The following is a 23179-nucleotide window of genomic DNA, read 5'->3' on the forward strand; positions in this document are numbered from 1 at the left end:
CGCCTCTGCGGAAAGCGACCGGAAGTGCTTCCGTCTTCACTTTCCCCACCACGCCGCAGTCCTTTTAGGCCCTGCGTGCAGCAGGAAGGGGGACTCTCTTGCCGCGGACTCAAGCCGGAAGCCACCTTCCTAGTGGAGACGCGAGTGGGGGAGGAGCAGTCCGAGTGGAACGTGGGTTGAACGTTGCAACTAGGTGGTGTGGAGATCAAGCTGGAACAGGAGTTCCGAACGACCCGGTACGAAGAAGGGGAGTGCCCATGGCAGGTACGGGAAAAGAGGGAGAGGTTCCTTTTCCCTCTCGAAATAGGGAAAAGAGACAGAGCTGGGATGACCTATGGGGTAGTCGGCGCGCTGAAAGGCTGGTCTGGGCTCGGACGGGGTTCAAGTGGGAAAGGTTGATGATTAAGGTACAGAGTTGGACTTACAGATCCGTTTGGGCGCAGAGAGGTGAACGCTGAAGAGAAACCAGAGTTTGTTTTTGTTTTCCAAGGAGCGTGGAGATGAGCAGGGTTAACGGACTGTGCGCCTCCTTAGGCTTCTTAGGTTGGGTCGAAACTCACCTCTTTTGGTCCTGTTCGTCTCTGATTGAAGACGTTTGGGTTTGGTACCAGACAGGGCTCGGTGCGGAAAGCCGACCCTATTCCTCGGCTTCCAGGTCGGTTTGGCCTCGCTTTTGACAGTTCACGTGCCGAGCCTACTAGCTCTCGGAGGGCAAGCTCAGATGGGTGGGTGTGAGGCCCCCTCTTCTAACAGCTGTTTCCCTGGTTTCTCCATTTTGCACACAGGAATGTGAATTAAGTTTAATTGCATACCTTTTGCGATTCCCAGGGCCAGCTTGATACGTTCATTGTGCTGTAACTGGGTTCATGCTGGGCTAATAATTCACATTAAGGATTCTGGAGTATAAGTGGCTCATAAAAGTATGAAAAGGGGATGTTAGGAGAAAGATGTTGGGGGTGAAGTAGAGTTGAAGATAAAACTGGAAAGCTTGGTTGGTTTCACAGTACGAGTTTAGGTCATAGTACTGCCTTTAGGTTATATTGGGCTGTTTGGACTGACTTTGCTGTAATCAGGCTGGAGTAAATAGAGAATTTTAAGCTGATCATTGACAGGCTCAGACTTATCTTATAGGGGCACCATTTTGACAGTAAGATGGAAGGGAAAGAGGTGGGGATCTGAGACCTTTCCAAACAATTGTCAACAGAGTTTTGTGTGACTTACTGTGTGAAGAGGGAAATAAAGAATATGGAACAACTCAGACTTTATAGTCTGTGTGTTTCGAAGGATGGAGATGCCCACATTTAAGTGAGATATGGAAAGGAGGAGGAGATTGCTTTTGAATGGAGAAAGAGCGGTTACTTAGGGTCAGATTAAGTTGTAAAATCCACCCCAGCATTTTGTATGTAAGTCAAAGTGAATTGTATTTGAAAGAAGACCTGGTGAGCTCACCTCTGGTATTTTTTTTTTTTATGTCCCCCATATGGACAAATTTTCTTTTGGGGGATTCTATATATTCAGGATTTCAACCACCAACCTATCTGTTTTTCCCATTGAAATGTTGGGTGATGGAATTCAGAGAGCAGATTTGGAAGCTTTTTATCTTTTATAATTGAGAGAGACAATGAGAAAACCGTTTGACTTGAAAAAGTTTTCTAAGTTCCCTCAGGTAGATGGAAATTTTCATCAAAAACAGTTTATTCAAGGTACATAGCCTACTAGTTTCCCTTTTGAGAGTCCAGCAGAATGCTGCAAGTTGTACTGCTTTTTCTCTATGCAGAATGAAGTATAAAATTAGTACCAAATAGTAGGCTTAATTTGTCAGGTGCTAAGCCTTTTACGTGCTTTATATCATCTAATTCTTAGAAGAAACCAATTTTACAGGTAAGTTTCTGGACCAAGATCCGAAGGTACACAGCTTGCAAAGCAGGGACCATGGAAGTTTGACTCCCACCTAGTTCCCTGCTGTTGTTATTGTTGCTGTTGTTATTGTTGTTTTTGAGATGGAGTCTTGCTCTGTCACCCAGGATGGAGTGCAATGGCATGATCTTGGCTCACTGCAATTTCCACCTTCTGGGTTCAAGCAATTCTCCTGCCTTAGCCTCCCAAGTAGCTGGGATTACAGGCGCCTGTCACCATGCCCTCCTAATTTTTTGCATTTTTAGTAGAGGTAAGGTCTCAAACTCCTGACCATGTGATCTGCCTACTTCGGCCTTCCAAAGTGCTGGGATTACAGATGGTCAGACCTGTCCTCTAGCTCCCTTTTGTAAGTAAATTAGAAATAGAACCAGCCAAAGGTAGTAAGTTGAGCCTAAAAAGAAAGAAAAAAGCACCAGTAGTTCTCACCAGAAGGGGTGATTTTTGCCTACCAGGGGACATTTGGCAAGTCGGGAAACATTTTTGGCTATTGGATCTAGGGAGTAAAGGTCAGTGATGCTGCTAAGCATCCTTCAGTGCATAGGACAGCCTTCACAAATAATTATTTGGTCAAAGCTATCTGTCCTGCTGCAGTTGAGAAACCCTATCTTAGGGTTATTTCTTCAGGAACAGGAAATTGAGATTCACTGATACTGACTTTTTCAAAAAAGCGATTTTATTTTTGAAATTATTCCTTGGCTTGAAAGGTTTGTGAAGTTTATATAGCTGAACCAAAATAGAATAATTAGTTTTTAAAGTGAATTGTGAGCCATCGATTCCTAGGAGATAGTTGTCATAGAATCACGGATTCTTGGATTTGGGAAAGACTTATGCCTAGAATCATCTTACAACCTTTCTGCTAAGTGGTAATTCGCCTCTGCCCTAAAGGTCCTCTGTATTTCATTTCCCTATGATTGTAAGCCCACAATTAAACTACTCTTAATTAATTTTTGCTTACACTGAGCTCCAGTGTCTCATAATTTTGACTATTAAATGTGGTTCTATGACATGGGACTACACTCGAAACAAGTTGGCCACATGTGTGATTTGTACTAGGACAGTGTTTATATTTTTGTTTTGATAATAACAAAATAAGTTAAATGTGGTGTAAATTAGGTCATTTAAAATAATGTGTTAGCAGCTTTTAATAAGTAGTATTGTAGTATTTTTCCCAGCTGGTAAAGTATTCATGTTCTTGGTAGTTGAAAACAATAGGAATGTGGTTCATTGGTTCTTTTGTCCCTGTCAAATAATGGCACAATGGATCTGGGGTTTTTTAAGTACTTTCTCAGTATAATGCTGGCATATTTGTTTCAAATTGTACATAGACTCTAAAAAGTGAGGTTTTCAAATTCTGGTCAATATAGTGTGCTTTAAATAGTAGCTACCTCTACTACAAGTTTTATTTAATTTGTTCGCAAATGAATCTGCTATGAAAACTGGTCCTGTTGCCAGTCACTACCCTCTGTCCACAAACTTGCTAGGTTTATAAATACGGGTATCATTTTCACATCAAGATTTTACTTTTAGAATATGTTTATTCTAGGACATGTAGCCCTGAAAATCTGCTTAACATATGCGTCTTATAAAATAGCATGGTTCTTTTTTATAGTAAATAGAATTTTTATTTAATTGTCTATTAACTTTTTTTTTCCAGGGTTCATTGAAAAAAATCCTTAGTGATATTGACATGTTTCAAGTGACATAAATTAGCCAATGACTCGGAATGATGGATTCCTCGAAGATTGGAAATGGTTTGCCAGTGATTGGACCAGGGGCTGATATAGGGGTATCTTCACTCCACATGGTGGGGTATTTGGGAAAAGTTAGTGAACTTATTTTTTGCCTGAGTGCAAAGTTTTTTTTCTCTATTTTTGAGACTTAAATTCAGTTTTGATGTTACCAGTTAACTTCTAAAAAATTGTATCTTCCACGGAAATCTTACAGTAATGGCGAAAGATTGTTTTAATGTGTTTTACCTCTCTGTCTTTTATTGATATATGAAAGTAGAAATGAAACATAGACCTTATGATTTTCTGCTCTTTGAAAATATGGAACGTAAGTTCTCCCTGGCAGTTGATGTTACTTTTTTTCTTGCAAATAAAATTGATGCTATTCTTAACACTCAAAACTTAATATTTAAAACTATAACAATTCTTTTTGGAATATTAGCTGTATTTAAAGGCTTATATACATTTCTTTTATTTGCCATGTTTAAAATATCTTGCCAGGATACTTATAATTGAAAATTATATTTTTTTCTGATTACCTTTCCATTTAACTTTTAATATTTTGATATGTTCTAAGAATGTCTATATTTTAATTTGCTTTATTTCTCTTTTAGAATTACGATTCAGCTGAAGTTCCATCAGATGGGTATTGCCCTGCTTGTAGAAAGAAGGGAAAGTTAAAAGCCTTAAAGACTTATCGAATTAGTTTTCAAGAATCTGTCTTTCTATGTGAGGATCTGCAGGTAAACTATTAATCTTTTATAGTATATAGTTTTAGCCTTTTGTTTTTTCTTAATTGTTTTAAAATTTTACTCATTTTTTCTTTTTTAGACTAGATTTTTAATATGTAATCTCAGTTTCTAAGCCTGTCTGGTATACAATTTGAAATGTATGTTATTTTTTCACCTACTTTTCCTGATTGCATAACAATGTTTGTTTTCATTGCCATTTGACTTGTAAGAGGAAGAAATACATTTCAAGATTTTTGTTTCTTTTTTTTTTACCTTGTGGAGGTCCTTGTTGGCCATTAGCATATTGTCATTCTCTGTCATCTCTTTGGTTTGCCTTTGGAACTGATGGGAAAAGTTATGAATCTCTAATGTACCTGGAAGAGTATTTTGGAAATTGGTTAGTCCAAAATCAATATATATGCTCTGAAATAAATAGATCATAGGGGGGAACGATCCAAGATGGCTGATCGCTAACATCTCAGGATTGCAGCTCTCAGTGAAAGCGCAGAGAACTAGAGGACGCCACACTTTCAGACATATTCTGGTCGCTCACGGAGCAGAAGATCCCCAGTGGAGGAGTCACACCGGTCGCCAGCGCGACTCATGTGGCCGGCACAGCGGTTTTGCTGGCACCTCGGCGCAGCAGCTCTCGGAGCAGAGTAAACGGGGCTGGCTCCCCTTCTGACCGAGGTTTGGAGGACCCACACGGGTCCCCAGCACGACTCCGGAGGCCGGTGCAGTGGCTGTGACGGCACCTCGGTGAGGCAGCTCTCGGCGCTGAGTAAACGAGACTGGTTCCCCTTCTGACCGAGGTTTGGAGCCCCGGGAAGGCAGAGTCGCCTATTACGGACACAAGAAGGAAGCCAGACAGGAGAATCCTGGGCAGAAAAGCACCATCAGTCTTAACGCTGCTGTTCTGGCCCTGGGAACTAACAACTTGGACGTCCACTCAAGAGACGTAAGCTGAAAGTTGGTAATTTCAAAGACGACAGGAGGATAAATTTACAATGATGGGAAGAAACCACCATAAAAAGGCTGAAAATACTCAAAATCAGAACGCCTCTCTCTCTAAAGATGATCACAGTTCCACATCAACAATGCAACAAGGCTTGATGGAGAACGAGCGCATCCCAATAACAGAATCACGCTTCAGGGAATGGATAATAAGAAACTTCTGTGAATTAAAAGAACATGTTGTAGCCCAATGTAAAGAAACTAAGAACTTTGAAAAAAGGTTTGATGAAATCCTATTGAGAATAGACAACTTAGAGAGGAATATAAGTGAATTAATGGAACTAAAGAGTACAATACAGGAACTCGGAGAAGTATGCACAGGTTTAAACACTCAAATTGTTCAAGCAGAAGAAAGGATATCAGAGGTCAAAGTCCAACTTAATGAAATAAAACAAGAAGACAAGATTAGAGAAAAAAGGATAAAAAGGAATGAGCAAAGTCTCCAAGAAATGTGGGACTATGTGAAAAGACCAAATTTACGTTTGATAGGTGTACCTGAATGCGACGGAGAGAATGAATTCAAGCTGGAAAATACCCTTCAGGATATTATTCAGGAAAATTTTCCTAAACTAGCAAAGCAGGTCAATATTCAACCCCAGGTAATACAGAGAACACCACAAAGATATTCCTCAAGAAGAGCAACCCCAAGGCACATAATCGTTAGATTCACCAGGGTTGAAACAAAGGAGAAAATACTAAGGGCAGCCAGAGAGAAAGGTCAGGTTACCCACAAAGGCAAGCCTATCAGACTTACAGCAGATCTCTCAGCAGAAACTCTACAAGCCAGAAGAGAGTGGGGGGTCGATATTCAACATCCTCAAAGAACAGAACCTTCAGCCCAGAATTTCATATCCAGCCAAACTAAGCTTCACAACTGAAGGAAAAATAAAATCTTTTATGAACAAGCAAGTACTCAGAGATTTTATTACCACCCGGCTGGCTTTACAAGAACTTCTGAAAGAAGCATTACACACAGAAAGAAACAACCAGTATTAGCCTTTCTAAAAATATACCAAAAAGTAAAGAGCACCAACATAAAGAAGAATTTACATCAACGAATGGATAAAACAGCCAGTTAACATCAAATGGCAGTAACCCTAAATTTAAATCGACTAAATCCCCCAATCAAAAGACACAGCCAAAACCCTATGGCATGTTACATCCAGACCTGTTTCACATGCAAGGATACACAAAGACTCAAAACAAAGGGATGGAGAAAGATTTACTAACCAAATGGAGAGCAAAAATAAATAAATAAATAAATAAATAAAAAGCAGGAGTTGCAATTCTTGTATTAGATAAAATAGATTTTAAAGCAACAAAGATATAGTGGTAAAAGGATCAATGCAACAACAAGAGCTAACGATCCTAACACCCAGATACATAGAGACTTAGATTCAGTGAAACAGAAAATTAATAAGGATATCAAGGACTCGAACTCAGATCCAGAACAAGTAAACCTAATAAACATCTATAGAGCTCTCCACTTCAAATACACAAAATATACATTCTTTTCAATACCACATCACACCTACTCATAGGTTTAAATGAAACATTGATTGGCCATTATTAATACCCATTTTTTTTCAGAATAAAGCAATATTTCTGTTCACCCTCCCTCTTTCTCTTCCTCTTTCTTCCTCTCCTTTACTCATTTTTTTTCTTTCCTTGTCTCAAAAGAAAAAAAAAAATAGAGCATAGAATCTTGTAAATTCTAAAAGATCCTTTTAGAAGCTTTAAATATCTTTTAGAATTATAGTAATTTGTACCCACTGGTATAACTTTTATATAGCAACTTTTAAATGTGATACTCTACATTTTATTGTATTTGACAGTTTATGAGGCTGTCTTACACACGTTTAATTCTCAAAACTTTGCAAGATTGGTATTCCTATTTTATGAATAAGAAAATAGATTGATTTCAGGGGGTTTAGGAATACAAGATCCTGTAACAGTGGCAGAGCTGTAGTTGGAATGCAGACTTCTAATTTCAGATCTGTTTATTCCAGCAAAAAATTAGCAGTTCATCAGTATCACCTGGAGTGCTTTTAATAAATTTGAGTATCACCCCCAGATGCTGATTCAGTAGAGTTGGCCCAGAATTCTATAACATTTGAGGATGAGTCTGATGATCAGCCAGGTTTGGAAAATTCTAGACTAAATCACATGGTTGTTAATAGATACTTACACTGGGTATAATTTGAAGTAAAGTAATCCCAGGCATGCCTACAAATATAAACAAATTTCTTTCTGCATACATTCAGTAATTTTTTAATGAGTGCCACCATTTGGCACTGTTCCAAATACAATGTTAGGATACAATAATAAAACAAGAATTTCTTGCCCTTAAGGAGGTGATGTTGTAGAGTGGGAAAGGCAACAAACAAGTGTGTGTTTTTATGTCAGGTAGTAAAAAGTGCTATGGAGAAAAATAAAGCAGTAGGGACTGGAAGGCCAAAGTAGGGGGAGTTTTCAATTCTAAATAGGAGGGTGAGGGCAGCACTTCATTGAGATTGGCACAGAAGCCTGTCAGAGGTGAAGAGCAGTCAGCCTTCTAGGCAGGGGGAGCTAGTTCAGGAAGGCCCTGAGAGAAATGGAGGCTGCCTATCGTGTTTGTGCTACTGCAATGAAACCAGCAGAGTGATAGAAGGCGGCAGAAAAATAATGGGGGAGCTGGACTAAGTAGGGTCTTATAGGCCATTGTAAGCTTTCTGCCTTTTACTGTGGGTGAAACAGGAGCCATGGCAGAGATGTTGGCAGAGGAGTGACATAAATTGACTTCATTAAAAGCATTACTGTGGCTGTGCTGTTGAAAATAATATGTAATGGGCAAGACCTAAAGCAGGGAGATTAGTTATGGTCTACTATGAATTATATTTGGTCCTTGTCTCTGGTTTCTGTCACAGAGCTAAAACTCTTGGAATTTCCTTAGTGATAAGAGTGTCCTGTTATTCATAATGAGCCTGTTTGCTGACACCGGAGTTCATACTAATGTGGTGACATAGGATGGAGCCCTGGGTAGCTTCAGATGGGGCAAGTAGCTGGAAAGAACACACGATTAGAGAATTAATGGTTTAGAACTTTTAGCCCACCCACAAGCCTCCAGGAAAGGAGTGGAGGGGCTGGAGATCAAGCTGTATAAAATACAAGATTTGGCTGGGCGTGGTGGCTCTCACTTGAAATCCCAGGATTTTGGGAGGCCGAGGCAGGCAGATCACCTGAGGTCAGGAGTTTGAGACCAGGCTGGCCAACATGGTGAAACCCCACCTCTACTAAAAATATAGAAGTTAACCAGGCATGGTGGTGGGTGCCTGTAATCCCAGCTACTTGGAAGGCTAAGACAGGAGCTCTGACACCGTCTCTAGGTAGATAGCATCAAATGGAATTGGATTATAGGATACCCATTTGGTGTCCTCTGGAGAATTGCTTGGTGTTAGGGAAAAAGCCCCCCACAACTTTGGTCACAAAAGTGTGCTGGGAGGATAGGATATGTGAAAATTGTCAGAATCAAAATAGAGTAACTTGTGTTTAAAAAAGGAAAAACATGAAAAATCCCCCAACTGGCCAGGCACAGTGGCTGACAACTGTAATCCCAGTACTTTGGGAGGCGAGGCAGGAGGACTGCTTGATCCTAGGAATTAGAGACTAGCCTGTGCAACATAGTGAGACCCTGTCTCTACAAAAAAAGTTTTTTTTAATTAGCTGGGCATGGTGGTGTGCATCTGTAGTCCCAGCAATTTGGGAGGGGGACTACAGGCACACACCACCATGCCCAGGAGGTCCAGACTGCAGTGAGCTGTGATTGTGCCACTGTACTCCAGCCTGGATGACAGAGTGTGAGACCCTGTCTGTATTAAAAAAAGAAACAAGAAAAGAAAAGGAAGAGAGAGCCAGGAAAGGCTATGAAGAGAGAGTTTTCATGCATAAATACCGAAATATCTCAGAAGACTGCAAAAAACACAACCTTGCACAAAGGTCATCATGACTTACACAGAAAATACTTTTGCAAAGACATCTGCCTAGCAACTGCCTGGTCCACCCTTGGACTGGTGTCATCCTTATTACTGATGCTTGTAGCCAAGGATAATTATCTGAAAACGAGTATGTAATCCTCCTCATTTCCCTTTAAAAACCTTTTGTCTTCCCTTACCTCACTGAACACACACAGTTTACTATGGCATGTGTATTCCCATTGCAATACTTTATTCCTGAATAAATATCATTTGCTTTTTAAAAGCTTCTCTCTCTTTCCTTTTTTTTTAGATTGATAAGTAGAAAGAGAAAAAAAGCTTTTTTTCCCTTTGGACTAGTTGAAGGCAGTTGCAGTATTCCAGGGGAGAGGGTGATGGCAGAGGTGTTGGGACGTGGTTGACGTTTATTTTTGTTTTGAAGGTAAAACCAACAGGATTTGCTGAAAGATTGGGATATGGGATTGGAAAGAGAAATCAAGGATAATTCCAAGATTTTTGGCTTGAAAAATTAGAAGACTGGAATTGCCGATTACTAAGCTGGGAAGACTTGGAAGAGCAAGGTTTTGGGGGGAAGATTAGGAGGTCAGGGCCAGTCAGGCTTGAGGCTTGCATTTAACATCTGCGGGTAGGTGGAGTAAACAGTAGGATTTATGCATCAGGCATTAGAGTTTGAGATGAGAGATACAATTTTGGTAGAAATGAATTTTACTGAATCGGCAAAAATTACTGTTTTTCTTGTTTTGAACAAGACATAATATTTCAGTAGAGTTCTTCAACAGAGGACCATAAGAATAGGAAGTCCTTGCCCTCAGGAGATAGCTCTTGGCTATTAAAGTTAGATGTACTACATGGATTTTTTGTTTTTGTTTTTGAAGTATTCTTTTTTAAGTGATAAAGCAAAAGTATAATCAAGAATTTTAAGTTTATACTTTGGAAATGTTAAAAAGGAACTCGAGTAATTTATTATTATTTTTAAAATTTCTATCTAGGCAGCAATAAGAGCCCAGTGTACTTTATGAAGTAGATTGGTTTACACCAGGGGTGAGCAGACTTTTTGTATGATACATAAGCAAGAAATGATTTTTATGTTTTTTAAATGGTTCGAAAATATCAAAAGAAAAATCCCAGAAAAAAATCAAAAGAAGAATGCCCTTTCATAATACATGAAAATTAAATGAAACTCAAATTTCAGTGTTCATAAATAAAGTTTTACCGGAACATAGCCATGCTCAATCATTTATGTATTGTTCATGATTTCTTTTGCATACAACAACAGAGTTGGGTAGTTGTGGAAGACTGTAGCTCACAAAATGTAAATATTTATTATCTAGCCTTTTATCAGTAAACTCTGCTGATCCCTGCTCTATAAGACCCCTGAATCAGATTATTTCCAAAGAATTTTGTTATGAAATTTGGAGTCTGCTGTGCTATAAATTGCAAAGAACCATTTGGAAAACCCCTTTTCATCAGGTATTTACATTAAAATGTTCCTTGATTTGTTTAAAAAAAAAAAAAACACGGATATTCAAGACTGGCCCAGAATTATACCAAATTGAAACTCTCAAGTGTATTTAAACAGTAGGAAGTTTTAACTCTTTTTTTTCTTGGAGTGGTCTGTCTGTCATTGTTTACTTTGGAACATTTATTTAGGTTTTTTTTAAAAAACCCATGAAATTTGTAATAAAGTTTTTTAATCATTAGTGTTAAATAATCAAAGAAAACTTTTTTTTTGTTTACTTCATTTGTAAAATGAATACATTGTTACTATAATTTGTCTTTGGCCATACCTTGTTGATAATTGCTTATCCAAGTATAAGAAGTCATGATATGTTTTCCTTTTTCCTATTTTACAAGAATAAGTACGGGAATACGTCAGCTGCTCCAAAACTCAGTGAGAGAGACAGGATCAGGTTTTTTTTCAGCATTGGATTTTAAATGATAGTAGATGGTTGTGCTGGGCTAAAATGCTGATGGTTTGGGTATATTTTTATGAATTGTTTAAAGACAGCTTAAAAGCTTTATTCTAGTTAAAAAAATCATACATGTTCATTGTAAATAGAAAGGAGTCAGGTATAAAGAGATCTTTAGAACATGTGGAAAGAGGCAACAAAATTTTAGAAAAAGATAAAAGTCTGAAATCATTAATTTATTAGAGGGAAAAATCAGAGCAAGGACCTCAAACTATTCCAGATTGGCCCTATGGTGGGAGCACAGATGATATAAAGAAAAGTCAGTGAAGACACCTGCAAAGAGTGTGAGTGGAAACCACTAAGTTTTGCAGCCCCAGGGCCTCTTACGGTTTATTACTGTGTTTTGTTTGTTTGTTTGTTTGTTTTTAATGTACATTGCTTTGGAACCAAAGGTTCATTACTGTTGTGAATAAAGTAGGATGTGTACACCATGACCTTGACTGCTTGAGATTCACCAAGGGTTTTTGTCTCGGGACTTTTTTTTTTCTCATAAAAAATTTTGTTTTAATTTTAAAATTGTAAGAAAATGTATCATCTTAACCATTTTTAAATATGAAGTCCAGGGGTATTAAGCACATTCACTGTGCAACAGGTCTCTGGAATTTTTTTGCATCTTGCAAAACTGAAACTCTGTACCCACTAAACAACTACTTCCCATTTTCCTCTCCCCCAGCTTCTGTCAACCATTCTAGTTTCTGTTTCTTTTCTTTTCTTCTTTTTTTGTCTTTTGAGACATAGTCTTGTTCTGTCGTCCAGGCTGGAGTGCAGTGGCACCATCTCGGTTCACTGCAATCTGCCTGAGGGTTTGAGCAATTCTGCTGCCTCAGCCTCCCGAGTAGCTGGAACTACAGGGGTGTGCCACCATGCCTAACTAATTTTTATTTTGGTATTTTTAGCAGAAACGGGGTTTCACCATGCTGGCCAGGCTGGTCTTGAACTCCTGACTTTGTGATCCTCCCTCCCCAGCCTCCCAGAGTGCTAGAATTACAGGCATGAGCCACCGCACCTGGCGTCTAGTTTCTGTTTCTATGAATCTAAGTACCTCATCTAAATGGAATCATACAGTATTTGCCTTTTTTATGGCTGGCTTATTTCACTTGGCATAATGTACTCAAGGTTCATCCATGTTGTAGCATGTGATTGTGATAGGAGTTCCTTACTTTTTTTTTTTTTTTGAAGTCTTAATCTGCAGTTTATTTTTGTTTATTTTTTATTACATTTTAAGTTCTGGGATACATGTGTAGAATGTGCAGGTTTGTTACATAGGTATACACATGCCATTGTGGTTTGCTGTACCCATCAACCTGTCATCTACATTAGGTATTTCTCCTAAAGCTATCCCTCCCCTAAGCCCCCACCCCACAACAGCCCCAGTGTGTGATATTCCCCTCCCTGTGTCCATGTATTCTCATTGTTCAGCTCCCGCTTATTAGTAGGAGCATGCGGTGTTTGGTTTTCTGTTCCTGTGCTTTTATCCATTCATCTATCTGCAGATGTTTGAGTTGCTTTCACTTATTGGGTGTTGGGAATGATGCTGCAATGAAGGTCAGTGTGCAGATATCGCTTCAAGATTTTGTTTTCAATTTTTTTTGGAAATGTACCTATTTATGATGCTTCGAATATGTAAATGCTATTTTTAAAGCATTCTCAGTTTTCTGACATATGGTAGGACTTAGGAAGTAATTTCAAAGCATAATGTTGGCAGGTTGTTAGCTGATGATGACTGCAGCTAGTTGGAAAGTCAGAAGAATCTAGAACTTGTCCATTTATGCTAAAGAATTTCATAGTAAGTGCAGTATTATGAGTGTACTGTTCGATTGTGTAGAAAAGGCTCTCTGAGGGGATTTAGTGCATTTCAGTTACCTATTGTGTGAAATGAATCACCTTAAAACTCAGTTGCTCAAAAATTTGAATGGCGGCTGGCATGGTAGCTCACATCTAAAACTCCAGCATGTTGGGAGGCCAAGGCCGGCAGATTGCTTTAACACAGGAGTTTGAGCGCAGCCTGGGCCACATGGTGAAACCTTGTCTCTATAGAAATACCGTGGCAGGTGCCTGTAGTCCCAGCTACTTGGGATGCTAAAGTTGTAGGATCACTTGAGCCCAGGAGGCGGAGTTTGCAGTGAGCTGTGATTGTGCCACTACACTCCAGCCTGGATGACAGAGCCAGACCCTGTCTCAAAAAAAAATTTTAATGGCTTCATTTATTATTTCACATGATTATGTGAGTTGACAAGGGAATTCTTACACATCACACCATGTCAGCTGGGACAGCTGAGATGTCCACATGGCTGGCAGTTGCTACTATCTGCTGGCTGGCAGTTGAGCTCAAGTAGTCAGCCAGGGGTCTCAGTTGTTTCCCGTGAGTTTCTCTCTATGATGCCAGCTGGGGTCTGGGACTAAGAAGGGGTGTTCCAGAAGAAGGGCTTGTCTTCTTGAGCCAGTGCTTATCAGGCCTCTGTGTATCATGAATGCTAATGTTCTGGCAAAGCTAGTCACATGGCCAAGCCAACTCTGTACAGTGCAGGGCCTGGGTACAGGAGGGCATGAATTACCAAGAGGTGTGGTTCTCTAGTTCGCAGGAGGGCCACCAAGATAGTAGTCTACTATACTTGTATAAAAGAAGGCATTAATTAACTAATTTATTATTATCATTATTTTAGAGACCGGGTCTTGCTCTGTTGCCCAGACTGGAGCAATAGAGTGGGGCAATCATAGCTCATGGCAGCCTCAAACTCCTGGGCTTAAGCAATCCTCCCACCTCAGCCTCCTAAGTAGCAGGAATACAGGAGTGTACTGTATTCATGCCCATCTGAAAAAGAAGGGAGGTTTTAAAAGCAAACCTTTAGTGTAGAGGGTTCTTGAATTTGTTATTTAAAACATTCTGGTAGTTTTTAAACTTAGGAAAGATCCAGTGATTCTTTTAGTGATTTGTTTGCATTGTTGTTATTTGGCTGAAATTGTGTTAATGCACAGTAAGATTTGATGAAGTCATTAAAATTCAGCCAGTTGGACTTGAAACCCGATAAGGATATAACACAGCAGTGCTCTGAGATGCATTTCAGTTCCAAATATAGGAAACCTAGAAATTGCTCCATGTATTTTTAATTTGAAAATACTTTGAAAATGTGTCGTGCTTATGTAGTGTTTGTCCAAGAGAGTAACATTCATTATAGTGTGTTTCTTTACATTGTTGAACATTTTAAATTCACTTAGCATTAGACTTTTATTAAAGCAAAAATATGTTTTCCTTATTAGCTTACCCTTGTGTAACTCAGATTAAACCCTTGATTGTTCAGATTAACCTGAAAAAATGATTCTTTTGGAGATTACATTTTTGGTTAAGTAGTTGTCTCTAATTTTTTCAAATTTATGTGTATAAATATAACCTCTCTTGAAATTAATGCTAAAATTCCATACATATTTTTTATGATATGAAAATTATAATACATGAAGTTACTTGAATTTCTGTGGTTTTTACCATTTTATTTTTACTTTCCAGTGCATTTATCCTTTGGGCTTTAAATCACTTAATAACCTAATTTCTCCTGATTCGGAAGAATGTCACACTCCACATAAGCCTCAAAAAAGGAGGAACTTGGAAAGCGGTTATAAAGATTCACTTCTTTTAGCAAATTCTAAAAAGACTAGAAATTATATTGTTACTGATACTGAACAAATTTTGAACAGCAAATGTAATGGAGAAGTATATGATGAAACCTCATCAAACTTACCTGATAGTAGTGGTCAACAGAGTCCAATTAGGACAACTGATTCCTTGGAGCCGAATGAGATTTTGGAAGCTGATTCTGTTGACGTGGCTACTACAAAAGATCCTGCTACAGGGGATGTCTCTGGAACTGGCGGACCTTCCCTTCAAAGCGAAGGATGTACATCTAAACTGGAAATGCCACTGGAGAGGAAATGTACATCATTTCCCCAGACTTTATGTGTCCAGTGGAAAAATGCTTATGCTCTCTGTTGGTTAGACTGTATCCTGTCAGCTTTGGTGCACTTGGAAGAGTTAAAGAGCACCGTGACTGGACTGTGTTCGAAGGAGGAATCTGTGTTCTGGCGGTTGTTTACAAAATATAATCAAGCAAATAGACTTCTGTATACCAGTCAATTGAGTGGCATTAAAGGTTGGTAGTAAAATTTTATTTTTATTTACTTATTTATTTAGAGACAGAGTCTCACTCTGTCACCCAGGCTGGAGTGCAGTGGCGTAATCACATCTCCTTGCAGCCTTGACTTTCGCAGGTCAAGTGAGCCTCCCACCTCAGTCTCCCAGGTAGCTGGAACTCCAGGCACACACCACCGTACCCAGCTAAGATAGTAAGATGGGGCCTCACTATCTTGCCCAGGCTGGACTCAATTTCCTGGGCTCAAGCCTGCTTCCTACCTCAGCCTCCCAAAGTGCTGGAATTACAGGCATAAGCCACCATTGCAGCCTATTTGTCTTTAATGTTTTTTTTTTTTTTTTTTTTGAAAGAGAAAGGGGGAGAGAGAACAAGGAGTCTTGCTCTATTGCCCAGGCTGGAATGCAATCTAAAAATAGGTATTAAAAACCTCTTTTACGCTGATAATTGTGCTTAACAGCGGAGACAGGAAGGAATAAGGGAAGAAAATAACAACCAGATAGCCAACCAATATTTCATTTAGGTCTGTGAAATGCTATGCAAATGCTGAAGAGTGATTTACTTCCAATTATGTGGTCACTTTCAAAATAGGTGTAATGTGATACTGAGAAAAATGTATGTTCTGTGGACCTGGGGTGAAGACTTCTGTAAGTATTCACTGAGTTTACTTGTTCCAGGTCTGAGTTCAAATTATAGATGTCCCTGTTAATTTTCTATCTTGTTGATCCATCGAGTATTAACAATGTGGTGTCAAAGTCTCCCACTATTAACGTATGGGAGTCCAAGTCTCTTTATAAGTCATTAAGAACTTGTCTTATGTATCTGGGTGTTCCTATATTGGGTGCATATATATTTATGATCATTGACTCCTGTTGTTGCATTGATCCTTTTACCATTATGTAATGTCCTTCTTTGTTTCTTTTAGTCTTTGTTACTATTAAAGTCTATTTTGTCAGAGACGAAATTTACAACTCCTGTATTTTTTTGCTCTCATTTGATTGGTAAGTCTTCCACCAACCCTTTGTTTTGAGTCTTTGTGTGTCCTTACTTATGAGATGGATCTGGATACAGTGTACCGATGGGTTTTGACTTTTTATTCAATTTGCCTGTCTGTGTCTTTGATTGGGACATTTAATCCATTTAAATTTAGGATTAATATTGATATTTGTGAGTTTAATATTGTCGTTTAATGCTAACTGGCTATTTTGCCCATTAGTTGATATAGATTCTTCATTATGGAGATACTCTTTACCTTTTGGTAAGTTTTTGGGATGACTGATACTGGTTGTTCTGTTCTATGTATAGTGTTGCTTTCAGAAGCTCTTGTAAAGCAGGCCTGGTGGTGATACAATCTCTGAGTGCTTGCTTGTTTGCAAAAAAATTTATTTTTCTTCATTTATTTTTTTATTTTTATTTTTGGACTTTTCCTGCATATGTTGGTCATTAAAACCTCCTGGGATCAATGTTGACTTTGCTAAACTTTGACTTTTTCTCATTATCTCAAGAAAACATTGCTTGGTGTCACCTATAATATTTGTAACATCACATCACTGCAGACTTCATGCCAGTATTCTTTCTCAGAGGCTTAGGACTTATATCCTATATGATCATCTTAGCTTCATTAAAAGTATTTTCTTGAATCACATGTTTACAGTTTAATAGAAATGTCTTTTTTTTTGAGAGAAGGAAAGAAAAGAAAAGGAAAGGAGAGGAAGAAAGGAAGAAAAAGAGGGAGAGAGAACAGAAATATTGCTTTATTCTAAAAAATGGGTATTAATAATGGCCAATCAATATTTCATTTAAACCTATGAGTAGGTGTGATGTGGTATTGACAAGAATATATATTTTGTGTATTTAAAGTGGAGAGCTCTATAAATATTTGTTAAGTTTACTTGTTCCGGATCTGAGTTCGAGTCCTGGATATCCTTATTAATTTTCTGTCTCATGGAGTCTAAGTCTCTATGTATCTGGGTGTTAGGATCGTTAGCTCTTGTTGTTGCATTGATCCTTTTACCACTGTATCTTTGTTGCTTTAAAATCTATTTTATCAGATGCAAGAATTGCAACTCCTGCTTTTTTATTTATTTATTTATTTTTGCTCTCCATTTGGTTGGTAAATCTTTCTCCATTCCTTTGTTTTGAGTCTTTGTGTATCCTTGCATGTGAAATGGGTCTGGATATAGCATACAGTTGGGTTTTGGCTGTATCTTTTGATTGGCAGATTTCGTAGATTTAAATTTAGGATTACTGCCATTTGATGTTAACTGGCTGTTTTATCCATTCATTGGTGTAAATTCTTCTTTATGTTGATGCTCTTTACTTTTTGGTATATTTTTAGAAAGGCTAATACTGGTTGTTTCTTTCTATGTATAATGCTTCTTTCAGAAGCTCTTTGTAAAGCCAGCCTGGTGGTAATAAAATCTCTGAGTACTTGCTTGTTCATAAAAGATTTTATTTTTCCTTCAGTTGTGAAGCTTAGTTTGGCTGGATATGAAATTCTGGACTGAAGGTTCTGTTCTTTGAGGATGTTGAATATTGGCCCCCACTCTCTTCTGGCTTGTAGAGTTTCTGCTGAGAGATCTGCTATAAGTCTGATAGGCTTGCCTTTGTGGGTAACCTGACCTTTTCTCTCTGGCTGCCCTTAGTATTTTCTCCTTTTTTCAACCCTGGTGAATCTAACGATTATGTGCCTTGGGGTTGCTCTTCTTGAGGAATATCTTTGTGGTGTTCTCTGTATTACCTGGGGTTGAATATTGTCCTGCTTTGCTAGGTTAGGAAAATTTTCCTGAATAAAATCCTGAAGAATATTTTCCAGCTTGGATTCATTTTCTCCATCACATTCAGGTGTACCTATCAAACGTAAAATTGGTCTTTTCACATAGTCCCACATTCCTTTTTATCCTTTTTTCTCTAATCTTGTCTTCTCGTTTTATTTCATTAAGTTGGACTTTGACCTCTGATATCCTTTCTTCTGCTTGAACAATTCGAGTGTTTAAACCTGTGCATACTTCTCCGAGTTCCCATATTGTATTCTTTAGTTCCATTAATTCACTTATATTCCTCTCTAAATTGTCTATTCTCATTAGGATTTCGTCAAACCTTTTTTTCAAGTTCTTAGTTTCTTTACATTGGGCTACAACATGTTCTTTTAACTCACAGAAGTTTCTTATTATCTTCTGAAGCCTGATTCTGTTAATAGGATGCACTCGTTCTCCATCAAGCCTTGTTCCCTTGTTGATGAGGAACTGTGATCCTCTTTAGAGGGAGAGGCATTCTGATTTTGAGTATTCTCAGCCTTTTTATGGTGGTTTCTTCCCATCATTGTAAATTTATCCACCTATCATCTTTGTAATTACCAACTTTCAAATTAGGTCTCTGAGTGGACGTCCAAGTTGTTAATTCCCAGGGCTAAAACATGAGCAACCCACTGCGCCGGCCAAAACAGCGGCATTAAGACTGATGGTGCTTTTCTGCCCAGGAATCTCCAGTCTGCCTTCCTTCTTGAGTTCGTAATAGGTGACTCTGCCTTCCTGGAGCTCCAGACATCAGCCAGAAGGGGAACCAGTCCCGTTAACTCTGCACCAAGAGCTGCTGTGCCGAGGTGCCGGCAAAACCGCTGCGCCGGCCACAAGAGTTGCGCTGGTGACCCATGGGGCTCCTCCACTGGGAATCTTCTGCTCTGTGAGCGACAAAACTTTGTCTGAAAGTGTGGCATCCTCTTGTTCTCTGTGCTTTCACTGAGAACTGCAATCCCAAGATGTTAGTGATCAGCCATCTTGGATCGATCGGCGCCTCATCCGCTGAACATCCGTGCCTGGCAGCCTAGAGTGTCCCTCAGCTTCTGGGCTGAGTCCCACTTAGGGCCATTCAAACGCGGCTGCGCGCGTGGCCCGCCGGGATAGCTTTTCTTTATTTATGAAGCTTAGTTTGGCTGGATATGAGACTCTGGGTTGAAAATTCTTTTCTTTGAGGATATTGAATATTGACCCCCACTCTCTTCTAGTTTGTAGGGTTTCTGCTGAGACATATGCTGTGAGTCTGATAGGCTTCCCTTTATGGGTAACCTGACCTTTCTCTCTCGCTGCCCTTAGAATTTTCTTCTTTATTTCAACCTTGGTGAATGTGATGATGATGTGTCTTGGGGTTGCTTTACTTGAGGAATATCTTTGTGGTGGTCTCCGTATTACCTGGAGTTGAGTATTGTCCTGCCTTACTAGGTTAGGAAAGTTTTCCTGAATAATATCCTGAAGAATATTTTCCAACTTGGATTCATTCTCTTCATGACATTCAGGTACACCTGTCAAACGTAGATTAGGTCTCTTCACATAGTCCCATATTTCTTGGAGACTTTGCTCATTCCTTTTTTACTCTTTCTTCTCTAATCTTGTCTACTCGTTTCATTTCATTAAGTTGGATATCGACCTCTGATATCCTTTCTTCTGCTTGATCAATTTGAGTGTTAAAACCTGTGCATACTTCACGGAGTTCTCGTATTCTTCAGTTCCATTAATTCACTTATATTCTTCTCTAAATTGTCTATTCTCATTAGGATTTCATCAAACCTTTTTTCAAAGTTCTTAGTTTCTTTACATTGGGCTACAACATGTTCTTTTAACTCACAGAAGTTTCTTATCCACCTTCTGAAGCCTAAATCTGTTAATGGAACATACTTGTTCTCCATCGGGCCTTGTTCCCTTGTTGATGAGGATCTGTGATCCCCTGTAGAGGGAGAGGCATTCTGATTTTGGGTATTCTCAGCCTTTTTACACTGGTTTCTTCCCGTTGTCGTTGTAAATTTATCCACCTGTCGTCTTTGTAATTACCAACTTTCAAATTAGGTCTCTGAGTGGACGTCCAACTTGTTGATTGCCAGCACCAGAATCTGAGCAACCCGCTGCGCCGGCTAAAACAGCAGCATTAAGATTTATGGTGCTTTTCTGCCCGGGAGTCTCCGGTCTGGCTTCCTTCTTGAGCCCCTTTTTCAATCAGCTGAACAGGCGACTCTGCCTTCCCGGAGCTCCAAATGTCGACCAGAAGGGGACCCAGTCCTGTCTACTCTGCACCAAGAACTGCCGCACTGGCCACAAGAGTCACACTGGCGACCCATGGGGCTCCTCCACTGGGAATCTCCTGGTCTGTGAGCAACAAAAATTTGTTTGAAAGTGTGGCATCCTCTTGTTCTCTGTGCTTTCTCTGGGAGCTATAATCCCGAGCTTCTAGTTATCGGCCATCTTGGATCTCTCTTGTCTTTATTTCTTAAAAATATTAATGTTGAGTTTTGTCTCCCAGCATGTGGGAAAGATGTCATCCATTGGTTCCGTTTCTGGAGGCCTGGGAGCAAGGAGCCCAGGAACAGTATCACAAAGCTTGAGATAATACTGGTTACATTATCCTCACTGCCCAAAAGGCAGTCTTTTTCAAAACTGTGAAACTGTGGTTGTGTCTGTCTTAGCCTGTCAGGGTAATAGTGGTTAGTTTTTAAGTGTTTACTGAAAAGCAGATGAAGAAGTGAAAAAAAATCACCCATAATCCCGCAACCTCCTAAGAGCTCTTGTCACAAGAAGGGATATCTTTTTCATTTTATTTTCTGTAAAGTAGGATACTTATGAACCCACCTCCCAACATATGAAGAATTACAACATTCCCAATAACTTACATTTACCTATGTGTTCCTCCCATCCCATCCTCTACCTCCTCTCATAAGTAATCATTACTTGAAATGTGTTTTATCGTTCTATCTTTTCTTAGTTTTTCTTACATGTGTATATCTAAACACTATATAGTAAGTAGTTCCCCCTTATCACAGTTTTACTTGGTTTCATTTAACCTGAGATCTAAAAGTAGGTGATTATAGTATAGTAATATATTTTGAGAGAGGGAGAGACCACATTTACATAACTTTCATTATAGCACATTATTATAATTGTTCTATTTTATTATTGTTGTTAATCTTACTATGCCTATATATAAAACTTGATCATAGGTATATAGATATAGGAAAAAACATAATATGTGTAGTGTTTAGTTACCATCCAAGGTTTTAGGCATCCACTGGTCTTGGAGGTTATCCCTCTCAAATAATGGGATGGTTAGTATTGAACCCTGTATATACCATGCTTTTCCCCATATATACATAATTATGGTCAAGTTTAATTCAGAGTAAATTAAATGTGGGCCAGGTGCAGTGACTGACACCTGTAATCCCAGCACTTTAGGAAGCTGAGGCAGGTGGATTTCCAGAGGTCAGGAGTTCAAGACCAGCCTGGCCAACATAGTGAAACCCCATCTCTACTAAAAAATACAAAAATTAGCTGGGTGTGGTGGCACACGCCTATAGTCCCAGTTTGGGAGGCTGAAGCAGAAGAATCGCTTGAACCTGGGAGGTGGAGGTTGAATAATTATTTGGACCTGGGATCACCCCACTGCACTCTAGCCTGCCTGGGTGATAGAATGAGATTCTATCTAAAAAAAAAAAAAAAAAAGTAAATTAAATGTGGCTCAACATGTCAATTGGAACATTTGTTTCTGATCATGTCTTCCACCCACAAATATAGTGCTTTTTCCATTTTAACACTTATCAGGTACTGTGGCCATAACTTTAGCAGTTGAGGTACAACAGCAAAATTAGCACAAATTTCTTTTTCCTTCTTCACAGTTTCATGGATAAGAGATTTGTTCTTAGATCTCAGCAATCTCAGCATACGATTTTTTTCTTCAAGTTGAAAACTTTAACTTTTCACTTAAAGAAGCATTTTACAACCTCTCTTTGGCATATCTGAATTGCCAGCATCACTACTCTTGTGCTTTGGGGCCATTATTAAGTCACATAAGGGTTCCTTGAACACAAGCATTGCAATACCATGGCAATAGATCTCATCATCACGATGGCCACTAAGTGAACTATGGGCGGGGAGTGTAGACAGCATGGATACAGTGGATGAAGGGAAGAGTCACGTTACCAGTGGAACACAGCAGGACTACAAGAGTTCATGATGCTACTCAGAATCGCATGAAATTTAAAGCTGATAAATTGTTTCTGGAATTTCCCATTTAATATTTTCAGACCGTGGTTAACTTCAGGTAACAAACCACAGGAAGCAAAACCCCAGATGAGGAGGGACCACTGTATTGCCTAATTTAGTTTGTTTTGAACTTTAAACAAGGGGGGTTGTACAGTAGGTCTTCTGGGACCTTTTTTTCTCTTTATAAAAATTTATGAGGCTGTTTGTAGTTGTGGCTCCTTGATTTTCATTGCTATATAATACTTCCATTTTGTAAGTAACAGTATATTTATCTACCTGTCAGTGGACAGTTTTTTCCATTATAAATGCGTCTGCTGTGACCTTTTGGGGGCCAGTGTAAGAGTTTCCCTTCTGTATACGAAAGGAATGGAAAATCATGGACTAAACTTCCTAGACTCAAGCACCCTTCCCATCTCGGCCTCCCAAGGTGTTGGGATTACAGACACGGGCCAGCATTGTAGCCTGTTTGACTTTAATTCTTAAAAAATATTAATGCTGAGTTTTGGCTCCCAGACTCTGGGTCCAAATTTACAAGGTAATGACAGTTGTTTTCCAAAGTGGTGTTACCAATTAATTCTCCCATTAACTGTGTATGTAAGAACTCTTCCTGATCCATATATTCTCCTTGGCTTATTTTCACACTTTGAGATTTTTGCTATTTGAGTGGTATAAAATGGTCTGTGATCTT

General features: G+C 39.0%; 1 protein-coding gene across 7 annotated transcripts in view; it reads left to right on the forward strand.

Annotated features, from left to right (window-relative positions):
• Positions 1–131: 131 nt before the first annotated feature.
• Positions 132–23179, forward strand: part of USPL1 (ubiquitin specific peptidase like 1) — a 45712-nt gene continuing 22664 nt past the window's right edge. Inside the window, exons 1-4 of one of the 7 annotated variants that reach the window (XM_002748949.7) lie at positions 132–264; positions 3572–3739; positions 4259–4387; positions 14833–15472. In XM_002748949.7, the coding sequence (XP_002748995.4) occupies positions 3641–3739; positions 4259–4387; positions 14833–15472 (868 nt within the window). In that variant the 5' untranslated portion in view covers positions 132–264; positions 3572–3640. Of the gene's footprint in view, positions 265–3571; positions 3740–4258; positions 4388–14832; positions 15473–22359; positions 22550–23179 lie in introns of those variants that run through there. The other 6 variants (XM_008998086.5, XM_078375238.1, XM_078375239.1 and 3 more) reach the window with 6 other exon arrangements.

Source organism: Callithrix jacchus, chromosome 5 (assembly GCF_049354715.1).
Source record: "Callithrix jacchus isolate 240 chromosome 5, calJac240_pri, whole genome shotgun sequence".
Classification (NCBI taxonomy): Eukaryota; Metazoa; Chordata; class Mammalia; order Primates; family Cebidae; genus Callithrix; species Callithrix jacchus.